This window comes from Alexandromys fortis, unplaced genomic scaffold (genome assembly GCF_014885135.2).
Source record: "Alexandromys fortis isolate MF-2015 unplaced genomic scaffold, M_Fortis_MF-2015_v1.1 scaffold_8_1_9099942, whole genome shotgun sequence".
NCBI lineage: Eukaryota > Metazoa > Chordata > Mammalia > Rodentia > Cricetidae > Alexandromys > Alexandromys fortis.
The window spans coordinates 104,484-116,574 of record NW_026067898.1 but is presented as its reverse complement, the minus strand read 5'-3'; the positions used below and the strand labels follow the sequence as shown (position 1 = coordinate 116,574).

The 12,091-nt window shown below is 40.1% G+C and overlaps 1 protein-coding gene across 2 annotated transcripts in view; it reads right to left on the bottom strand.

Moving 5' to 3' along the window:
* Window positions 1–6,587, bottom strand: part of LOC126487638 (fatty acid desaturase 2-like protein FADS2B) — a 35,507-nt gene extending 28,920 nt beyond the window's left edge. For both annotated transcript variants that reach the window (XM_050120574.1, XM_050120580.1), the window contains exon 1: window positions 6,069–6,587. In XM_050120574.1, the coding sequence (XP_049976531.1) occupies window positions 6,069–6,377 (309 nt within the window). In that variant the 5' untranslated portion in view covers window positions 6,378–6,587. The remainder of the gene's footprint in view (window positions 1–6,068) is intronic.
* Between the last annotated feature and the right edge of the window lie 5,504 nt (window positions 6,588–12,091).

The following is a 12,091-nucleotide window of genomic DNA, read 5'->3' as shown; positions in this document are numbered from 1 at the left end:
TTTGTTGACCTGGCCCTTCCTACTCAAGCCTCAGTCTTTATGTAAATACACACAAATAACCTACTCCTCCCCGTGTGCTCATTATTTCGTTGTTTAGCCAGGTGTTATGAAATCTACACAGGACCTAACCTAGTGTCTCTGAGCTTATTCTTTGCAATCAGATATCGATAAATTACTTTTATTATTATTAGTTATATACTTAGTGTCAGATCTCAAACTTGGAACAAATGGCCAAGACCTGTTTGATAAGGCCTGAAATTTCCCAAAAGCTGTGGATTAAGAGACAAATATAAACTCATAAAACACCAGCAGAGAGAGTTTCAATGTCACAAAACAAGGCACTCAGGAAGTGGAGGCAAGAGCTTATTGTTGGCTACCTAGTGAGTTTCAGACAGCCTTAAAAAAGAAAAACAAACCTCAAGCTTACATTCCCTTGGGCAATTCCTTCCCCTCTTCTGCTTCCTTTTCAGAACCTGTGTCCTTCAAGGCTGTGTTACACAAGAGTCCTGGTATGCGAGAAGAGGATGAGATGGAAACAGACTGAGTTTGGGGAGAATGCATCTTTGCCTTGGGAAAGAGCTGCAACCTGGGAGGCTGAGGTGGCTGTGCCTCCACGGGTGTTCCTATGGCCACCAGAAGGTCTTCCTTTATACTCGGCTTTCTTCTGAACTCCAGTCTTTTCTCTCTTTCTCCCTCGCCCTTCTCCTCCCTTCCTTGCTCTCCTTCCATCCTTTCGTTCTTCATCCACCCCCTAGACCTATGTATTCTTCTGATGGTCTCACTCCATAATGGGCAGCCAGGTGCCTGAGTGAGGTACCCACATCAATTTAGACTTGCATCCTCCTTGCTTATTTGGTCACCCTTCAATTATTAAATTATATCTCTCCTCAGTGTTCCTCCTACTCCTCTTCTCTTTCCAGTCTTGTTGTCCATATTCTGTTTGGACTTTCAGCTTCTTCGCTGGACTCCATCTTGTTCTCCTTCCTTTTAACTATATTTTCTTAGTTCTTTACTTGATTGCCAGGCTGACCTTTCAGAGTGACAACATTTACCTTTACATGGTCCATTGTCTTTCTTCATGTTTTTGTAATTATGTTTTTACTAGCAGATGTTAATTATGCATACTAATTGGTTTAATTAGGCATTTTCATGTACATACATTTTCCATATATGTTATTACGAATATACAATTTTACTGCATTCATCCCTTGTTTCCCTCCCACTCCTGATGCCCCCCCTCACATCCTCTCTCTCCTTCTCACTTTTATCTCTTTCATTTGATGACCTAATGAATTTCATTAGGATTGCTTACAGGACCCTGAGTGAGGGATTATTTACAGCAGCATGGATTCCTTAAATTCCCTATCCATGACTGCACAACCCAAGAAAATATCCCCATCTACCCCCGGGACCATTAACTGCCTAGAGATAGTCAGGAAGCGCAAGACCTCATGTACCCCTTCCTCTTAGCTGTCACGGTCCATTTTCATCTCCTAGAACCTGGACTCTCTCCCATCTGTCTTCCTCAAACATCAATCATGCGTGCACTTTTGGCTGGCCTTATGCTAAACAGAGGAAGTGGATGCCTAAGCAACTTGGGTAACTTACTCATGACTAGTCACATGTATACACTCTTTCTGTCTGTTCACACTCTTTCTTCCCTTCACCCAAGCTTTACCTCTGTCAGCTCAGCTCATCCCAAACCACATGGATTCTTCCTTTTGTAGCTGTACATAATTCCTTTCCTCTGTAAGAGCCCTCCAAATAGTGGAAGAGCGCTCTACCATATTTTCTGTAAGCTTCTGTCATCTCTTCCTTATATGAGAAATGACTTGACTGTATGTAGTGTGTGTGTGTGTGTGTGTGTGTGTGTGTGTGTGTGTGTGAAGCGTCCTTCTGTGTATGCAAGTGTGTATGGAGGCTGGAGACTGAAGTCAGGTAACTTCTTCAGTTACTCTCCACCTTATCCTTGGAGATGACGCCTCTCTCTGGATAGTGCCTCTGCCTGGATAGCGCCTCTCCCTGGATAGCGCCTCTCCCTGGATAGCGCCTCTCCCTGGCCTGGGGCTCATTTACTCAGAGGCAGAGTTCAGAAATCTGCCCGTTTCTCTCTCTCCAGTTCTGGGACTACAGACGCCTGTTTCAGTGCCCAACGTTTTAAGTGAGTGCTGGCGATCCAAACTGAAGCCCTTGTGTTTCGATGGCAAGAGCCATCTCTCCAGCCCTGACATTGCCTCTTCTAAGGTGTGATGTTGAGAGATGAACAGATCGACCTGTGGCTTGCTTTCTTTATTTTAAATGTTGCAACTTCTGTATATCTACCATCATGATTTCACTTCATTCCCTTGGAACTTATCAGCGTCTAGTATAAAATATGCAGAAAAATATTTATTCATACATATATCTTGTCATCAAAACATTTAGCAATCTTTGTTCTAGAGACTGCAAAATAAACTATTGTGGTGAAATTAAATGAGACTCTGTATACTCAGTTCTTCCTGCTGAAATTTCTGTCACTGACTTTTTCTTAATAAACTCACATGGATGAAAACTCTCGAGCCACAAACTCTGATAATTGGCCCTGTAACATAAGCTTAAGATTATAGAGCTTGTAAACAACCAGATAACTCACGCATGCAATAGTAGAGGCTTATGTGCCGACTTTGTTTTATAGGTTTATTTAACTGTCGTGGAGAGCATTAAAATCCATCTTGGAAGAATAAAGTGATGATTAACTGCAAAAGTCATCACTTGTTGAATATGTAATCTCTGCTGAGCACCATAAGGGGCATTTTATTTGACTCCATTAGTTTTTATAATAAAACCAAGATTAAGGTATTATTACCTACTTGTGTAAGAAACTGAGACTTGGAAAACTTAAACACTCTCCCCAGGAGCTCCCTAACTAGTGTGGATTCCCAATGCCTACTGAGCCTATTTCATTCTGAAACCTATAGTTCTAAAGATCAGGCCACATTCCTACCAAAGATTTGGAAAAAGGAATGAGTGGTGGTTTAATGATCCCACACTACTGTACCCACTACTCAGGTTCTTTTTTTATCCACCTTTTAGGAGGCCTAGAAATGAGCTTCTATGTAAATAAGAGAAGGTTGCTCTGTCTGTGTGAGTGTGGCCAGGGGTCTAGAACCTATAATGCAGAGATTATGCTGTGGTCCCCAGCTGCGGGTCAGGAAATATTGTACCAATACCTCCTAAGCTGTAAAGTGAGCATTTGGCTTTGGGCCCTTGGGCTCCATGTTACGTTTACAATTAAAAGTCACAAACTATAATCAGAATTTCTATGCTGATAATAAACTAACTGAAAGCAACAATCACACTTGTGAGGATAGGAATGCTAAAATTTGTTGAATGTTCAATGTCTTCAATTACACAAGATAGTCTGAATGTATTCATTCCTTTTACTGGTGGCAATGCTATTTCTGTTTTGTAGGTCATGGAGATGAAACTCTGGCATTTCAGTATTCTCCATAAGTTCATACAAGTGGCCCGGTGTATGTGTTTATCTTCCAAGTAGCCAGTGATGACTCGAATTGCCCTGCTTCTCTTGTCTCTCCTACTATTCTTGAGAGACATTCCTTTGGAGAACGTTTTATTTTAATGCTTTTGGATCTATTTCCCTAAAGTATGTGGGTGATCAAGCATATCATTTTCTCTCTTGATATGTCCCAATACTAAGGTGGTCTGGGCATAGCTTGTGGTTTCTGTTATATAGTCTTTCCTTCTTACTGGCTAGGGCTAAAACAATCGTTTTCTGGCTTCTGGAGAATTAAAAGTCATTAGCAAACTCCAGATCTATCACTTGGACTACTCAAAACTCAGTGAGATTGTTAGCAATTTTCAACATAGGTGAAACCCCAAGTCCTTGCCAACACATCTTTGAGTCAGTTCTGTGAGTTAATCTAGAAAACCCTGATCCAGGTCAAGCGTGATGATGTATGCCTATAATTTCAGCATTTGGGAGGTGGAGGTCAAGAGTTCAAGGCCAGCTGGAGACACACAAGGTCTTCTTTCAAACAAACCAGGTTGTCTACTTTCTCTGAGCTATAGGAATGAGGGGAGGGACTAGCTAAGGAACTGTGGCTATTTTATTTTTATTTATTCTTATTTTCTTGTCATTTGAAATCATTAATTGTCCATCTCTGATTCTCATTCATACTGCCCTGCTTTGCTTCTCCTTCCCTCCCGTCTCTAGAACTCTGCCTGAGTGTGCTTTTCTGACACCTAGCATGCCCCTCTTCTTTGCTCCCAAGGAAAGATGGAACATGGTTTGCAAACCATATCAGAACTGAATTAGCGTAGATATGACGGGGCTTGATTGGACATCCATTCATCTGGCTGAACATGAAGGCATAGATGACAGAAGAAAAAACGCTAAACAGTAAAGAGGAATGGAAACTCAGGAAAACTGAGACTTACGGGGAAAGATGTTGATGGCATCACAATCTGACTTTACAAATCCATCGGATAGCTACTAAGTCCTGTTTCTAGAACATCCCATCTGCATACAGGTGTGTCCAGTCCTATGTCTAGAAACCAGTCAGAGAACTTCTTTGCTTGTGCATGAAATGAATGAATGCAAAAATATCAAGTCTCATTCCTGTTCTGCCTTATACTGATTGGCTGACCTTGAGCTTATTAGGGCCTCAAACTCTGTGTTTATCTGTACTGTGATAGAAAATAACACTTTCATATCATGCACAGAATATATAAGAAGGGATTTTTAAAAACAGGATCTTATATAACTTTGGCTGGCCTGGCCCTCTTTGTTTAGGCCTCATTGACCTTGAACTCATAGAGAGTTGTGCCTGCTTCTGCCTCTTGACTGTGTGTACTACCACACCTAGATTACAAAGATCATTGAATAAACTGAGAGAATCTGGCAGACTTCTTTATCTAATATTGAATGAAATTTAAAATATTTTCTTATTAGTATTACTTATGTATTATGTGTGTGTATGTGTGTGTGTGTGTGTGTGTGAGTGTGTAAACTCATGCATGTGGAGGTCAAGAAACACTCGCTGGAGTTGGTGTTCACCTTCTACCAGGTAGTTCCTTAAGGCTGAACTCAGTGTCAGACTTGACAGCAAGTGTCTTTACCTGTTGAGCTATTTGCTGGCTCTAATTTTTGTTTTCATTTTTTTTTAAAGGAACAAGATGTACCGGGCTTTTGAGGCAAAACAAAACAACTTGAAGCTTAGCATTGTCACTATCAGTACCTGTTGTGTAAACGGCTTTACCTCTGAGTGTCAAGCACACCATCTGTGACACGGAATAACATGCACAACCCGGCAAGAGTACCTAAGGTGACTCATTTGAATGCGTCTGTCAGTGGGAATTGCATCACTCTTGTCAAACTGCTTGAGCTACGCTATGCAAAAGAGAACTGTAAACTCTCCAAGTCCAGGCAGTTCTTGGTTTTCACTTTTATTAAAAATGTTTGATGCCCATGAGATGAATTGCTTTCTGTCAATTCCCATTTAAGTCAACATCATTCTTTCCCACCCCAGTTTTTAATCACCTATTTATAACTTGCTATTTATAAGACAGTTATTCTACAAGAAGAAGAAGAAGAAGAAGAAGAAGAAGAAGAAGAAGAAGAAGAAGAAGAAGAAGAAGAAGAAGAAGAAGAAGAAGAAGAAGAAGAAGAGGAAGCAAAAGAACACACACACACGGGGCGGGGGGGGGACAAAATTCAGAATGCAAAAACACAATAATTTCCACCACCATTGACATATGAATGTATACTATATTGAGCAACAGTTAGACTCTGAAGTCCCATTTTGCTTCTAGATTCTTGTTAGATAGGTAGGAATCCTGAAAAAGTGGTTTGGGAGGAGATACTGACTGTGGAGCCCAGGCACGGCATGTACTTCATTGTTTTGGGGATGAGAGCCAAGATCTCAGCTATTGAGTGGCAGGGAGAGGGAGAGAGAGAGAGAAAGAGGGAAGAAAGGAGGAAAGGAAGGGAGGGAGAGAGAGAGAGAGAGAGAGAGAGAGAGAGAGAGAGAGAGAGAGAGAGAGAGAGAGAGTCATGAGGGCGTCCTTACCGTAGCATCTTCCCCAGCATAGTGGTTGAGGACCCGATGCCCACCTGGATGCTTGCCTGCCCAGTCAGTCACATTGTAAACCTTGCGATCAATCACCAGCCACTGGTCGGTCTCCTTATTGTGTCTCTGGATCTCCTCCCAGGTGTACAGGTTGAGACATTTCCCCTTGCCATTTGCTTCCTGCTTTTCATAGACCTCCGCTTTCTCATTTGCTCTCGGTTTTCCATTCGCCTGATACGTGTCATTTAGACATGGCTGACAACTTCTAACAGGGCTCTCGGTGTGCTCAAGTTTCTCCTCCAACTTCATCGTCCCTGAATCCCTGTGAGTTTCCTAGTTCTATAATTGGGCCATAAAATGACTCCTTGCCTCCCTTTTTATTCCTCTGCGGTCCTGATGCCTACACAGAAAGCCTTCTGGCTAAATTGTCTCTTCAGAGTCTGACAGCGAGCACCTGCCCTGCCTGGTCCTGTTTCGGTCTGTAGTTAATCTTTGCTGCACGAGGACAGCTAGATTACATTTCCCTAGTCACCTCTCTCTTGCTGGCTGTAAGTGCATCCTCCTTCATCATTAAATATCCCAGAGTACAGAGCCAGAGCCAATCACAGTCTGGATGGTTAGAGGCCACACCCAGTGGGAGGAGGGGCTCAGATCTGGTCTTTGATTTTCTAGTGACATCATCATGGGTTGGGTTTACTTGTTCTCTGGAATACCTCCAACTAACGACCTTTAGTAATTCAACATGTGAACAAAAGCTTTCAGAATTTCCTGGATGGCTAGAATAGCTGTTGCTTGGATTAGGGGAATTTTCTTTGGACAGCTGTCATCTCACCCAAAGGCTTTCAAATACGTTTAAATCCCATCCACTCCCTTTTTTTAAGTGTCATTTTCAAAAGGGGGGAAAACCTAAGTGAACGATGTAAATGACTCCCCCACTCGATTTCACTTCATTAACTTTTTTTTTTCTGAATCTGCAAACACCTCTCAAGGTAGCATGAGTGACACATGGTGATTTGGAGTCCATGTCACCTGATCCATCCCTTAATCCTCTCATCCATGCTTGTCCTGCGAGGCCTGTTAGTGCCCCATCTTCCAGCTTAACCTGTCATCATGTCATAGCCAACCCATGAGATGTCACCTGTCTTTTCCTCTTCTGCCCACATAGGAATTTCAGATTTGCAGCAGCAAAATGAGATGGTTTGGAAACAAAGCAGAAGAGGAGATTCCCACGTCATGGTGGGAAGCTTCTGAGTCTTGAGAAAACAGGCTGCACAGAACCACAGCAAAACTGAACTGAATCTTCAACACAATTCAAAATTGCTACAAAAGGAGATTTTGTACTGATATTAGCAGCTGCTAGAAGTGGTCTCAATGCTCAGCTCTAAGGAAAAAGTATGCATCTGTTTTACACGTTGAATAAGATGTTAATATTTTAAAATAAAACTTCACAGAATTTTTTTTGGTAGGCACTCCTGACTGCAGTATTATTAATACAGAAGGAAATGTATTCAACAAATTGTACTTTAAAGAAATTTTCTACAGAAGAAAAGGCACTAAGTAAGTTGTATTTACTGGATAATTTCTGATGGGAAGAAGGTAGATCAAAGCATTGGCCTTTATCTTTGGGTTGTACAGTCATGTGCTATTATGCTTTACAATGTTATGGTACTTTCCAAGTTTTGACAAATTAACAGATGGCTTTTTTATAACTTTAAAATAAAAAAAATTAACGGAACCAAAAAATAATGTATAGGTTTGGACACTAAATAGATCATATTTCATCTCAACGATTTACTAGTTATGGGACATTCCTTAAATTACGTCTTTGCATTTTCCACCTATAAATAAAAGGAAAAGGATATTTCTCATGACTCCATTTAACCTACACCATAAATTCTCATAGTTTCCATGATCTCTGAGTGGAGGTTTTCTAAACACAGCAAATGTACCTGCGTGGGCATTCGTAGATCATATGTATAAATTCAGGAAAACTCAAGAAGGTAAGTATTAGGGAAGTGGGGAACAACAGTCAGCTTAAGGCATAGGGTGAGGCAGGTCAGCTCTGTAGGGGAGTAGGTTGGCACATTCCATGAGCTGGACAAAGCATTGTTTTTACCATATCATGTCATGCAGACATACCACAAAGTACGGTACCTAAATCCATCCAGAACCCTCATATCCGCCATTCAACTGTCATATCCACCTTCTCAACTGTCTGGAAGTTTCAGAAGGCACTGATATTGGGATTTTTGCAAGCAAGAGTCCTCAGAACAATTGTCCCCAAAGAAATGTTCTTTTTCAGAGTGGATGTAAGTCTGTCAGTATATGGTGATCTTTGGACTGCTTGAATCCTTCTGAAACTTGGAGGGGCTTGACGCAGAGGGGTAAAAGCTGTTTCCTTTTCAGTTACTGCTCTTGATTTTCTCACAATATTTTGACTCTTCCTTAGGGGGACAGTTAAGTATAACCTTCATCTTAAAGGTAATCCTCAGATTGATTACGATTACAAAAAGACGGGTATAACCCAAAGTTTCTTGCAAGGATAAGGTCATAAGATATTAACCTTACAAAGAGCTTTTTGAAAGCTGCCATCTGTTGCCAAGGAAGGGTGAGTCAATGGTTTATTTACAAATCCATTCATCAAGCCTATATTGAGTAGCTTCTGTGGGGTGGCGTTGTGCTAATCTTGAAAATCAGCTGGCCCTGATATCATCACTCAACAGGACAAGACTGAGCAATGCCAGGTACTGAAAGAACCAGGCAGTATCTCTGAGCCATTTGGGTTCAACCGTCAGAACACCAGTACCCCTTCCAGCTCAGGAGTCATTTTTTACTTTTATTTACTTTTTTTTTTGTTTGTTTATTTGGAGACAGGGTCTCATGTATCTCAGGCTGGTTTCAGACTCCCTGGATAGCCAAGGACGATCTTTAATTTGTGATAAGAGTGCTTCTACCTCCTGAGAGCTATAGTTACAGGACTGTATATGCACCAGCCTCCCAGTACAAGTGATGGGGATTGAGCCTAAGGCCTTAGTGTTTTACATAAATCACTCTACTAAATGAGACACATTCTCTTCCATGAGCTCAGAACTCTTTAGAGACATAAGAAAAAGTTTCCTGCCCTTAAGAAAATTCTATAACTTATTGGATTTTGATTAAAATATTGAACATAAGAAGTAAGATCTAAGTTTTCCACCTAGGGAAAGAAAGACTCAAAATAAGGAATGACTAAAACCTCTCTTCACTTAAAAAGAGGGCAGACTAAGGGTTTACCTGCTATTCAGAGACTGGAACTGGCAATTTGATAGCAGCAATGTCATTGTATTCTTAACGGTATTGACCTGATATTTGCAACTGCATATAAGGTGTTCAGAAAAGTTGGTATTGATCAATAATGCTAAAAATCATGGTACTGACCTGATGATATTTCTAACTGCATAGAAGACACTGAGAAAAGTTAGTTTGACAAATAATGCTGAGAATTATGGTACTGACCTGATAATATTTGTAAAAGTTGGTGTTGACCAATAATTCTGAGAATTATGGTACTGACGTGATAATATCTATAAAAGTTGGTATTGACCAATAATGCTGAGAATTATGGTATTGAACTGATAATGTTTGTAACTGCTTATAGATATTGAGAAAGGTTTGACATACCCTATATATGTTTAGGTTTAATGCATATATTAAGAATTTTAGATTTTGATACAACATAAAAAATTTAAGAGTTGCTCTAAACTAGCTGAAGAAGTATTCTCAACTCAGGTGATTCTCTTCTCCTTTAAATAGGAGACTACAGCCTTTAGGAGCATGATTATTCATAAGACATGATTATTTTATCCTGATAAGAAAGTATGGCTCTGAAACACAGAGCCCATAGTTATCTCTGTCCATTAATCTCTTTTCTTCACAGAGATCAGCAGTCATTGACAGGTTTGAAGCTTCTTCTCCCCAGATGCCTAACACAGGAGCTTGCATATATGAATACTTGTTCAAGAGACAGAAAACTTTCGGTAAATGAAGAGGTCTTTGCCTCAGTCAGGTGTGATCTTCTGTCCTGTTGCAGAAGCACAGGTTTTATTTAAATTAATAAGAGAGAGTGGAGTGTAGGCCCATATTTCTATATGGTATGGCAGCCAGGCTCTAAAGCCATAGGCCACAGCTGAAGTAGTTATGTAACCTTCCAGACAGGCTGTCGCTAACCTAACAAAGGGTCAGGATGTTGTTTTGCTCCTTCTCTGTAATTTGGAGGATGCCTGAATAGAGATGCTAATTCAAGCCTATGTGATTGAGACAACATATAGACCAGAAAGATGTGACAGAAGAGACACAAGTACATGTAGACATGACTAAAATCCATTTACCTGGTTACCTAGAAAACAGAATGCTAATGAATTTCCCCTTCAGTTTATATTTTGATATATAAGGCTGTTTGGAGAATAAATGAGGGGAATTCTTCAGGATGTGAATTTAGGATTTCATGAGGGATCTCTGAGAATCTCCCTCCTGATGAAGTTGTCTTTTTATTCCTGTGCCTCCACACCAGTCTAGAGAAAGATAGTTTATGTTGGAGTCTGGTCCAAAGAAATAATTTATGGTCTGAGCTAGCACCAGACCCCGACAGCCAACTGCTCTTAGATTGGCTTAATTCATGCCCAATATTTTAAAATAAACCCTGTCTTGGCAAGGCTTGGCAGTCTTTTTCTTGTATCTTGTTTGTCCAGTCCAGACACCATGCATTTTGTCAGTGGATGAGGTATGGGCAGTTCCTTGCTCAAAGACCAGCTTTGCCAAGAAGAAAGCAAAGTGGAGTGTCTTTGGTGCTCAACATTCTCAGGAATAGAATGGTGCTGTCAGGAGCGATCATGTCTCACATCAACAGAAACCTAAGTTATTTAGATGCCATGTCCTACAGTTCTTTGAAGTGGTTGAACAGTACCTATCTATGAAGAATACAATCTTTATGTATCTAAAGAATCTTATTAGTCTAACTATAAGTATGACAAACACGAATGACTATTGACCTATAATACTTAATACCTTTATAACTTAAAGACTGAGACTTCATGTTAGGATATTAAATGATCTTTAAACAACTGTGCAGCAATTGAGGACAATGACCTCAATATGTAAACAATGTACAAGTATCTTGATCAGAGGTGAAAATGTATAATACAATATGATAAATATATCCTAAAATTGTATCAATATACAAAATGTCTTAAAAAGAGATAGAAACTTTACAAAAGATAGGATGGTTCTTCAGGGTTCCTGCTTCACAGAAGATATTGCCAAATAGGATAGAACAGATCTTTAAATTCCCACAGATCTTCAAATTCCCGGCTTCATGGAAAAGTCTGCCAAATACTTTGGGCCTCAAGGTGAAGTTGATGCCCCAACATTACAGAAGAACTTTGGGTGACTGTCTAGGCAGCAAGATGTCTCTGTTAATTCTAGAGTTTTGGAAGTTGCTTACAATGCACTTCCTGTTATGTTGGGTAATAGTATATCCTTCTGGGGTCTTTAAAGAGTTGAAGACAAATAGTTGTTACAACTTTCCAAATACAAATAGACTAACTATTGTAAATCTAATTCTTGCTTGATGCCTGTTTTGTATAAGTAATTTCACTATGTTAAAGTTAAAATCTTCCTTTACTTAAATAGAAAAGGGGAGGATGATGTAAAATGTCCTTCTGTATATGTTTTGTTTTTATTGGATGATGAATAAAGCTGTTTGGGGCAGTGGTTTAGCAGATAAAATCAAGCTGTAAGTGATATATAGAGAGAGAGTAAGCAAAGTCAAAGGATGCCATGTAGCTGCCAGAGGAAAGACTCCAGAATGCAAGAACCACAGACTCATGGTGATATACAGCTTAATAGAAATGGGTTAATTTAAGATGTAAATGCTAGCTAGAAATACACCTGGGACATTGACCAAACAGTGCTGTAATTAATATAGCTTCTGTGTGATTATTTGGATCTGGGCAGCCAGGAAACAAAAAAACAGTTTCCGTGTATGT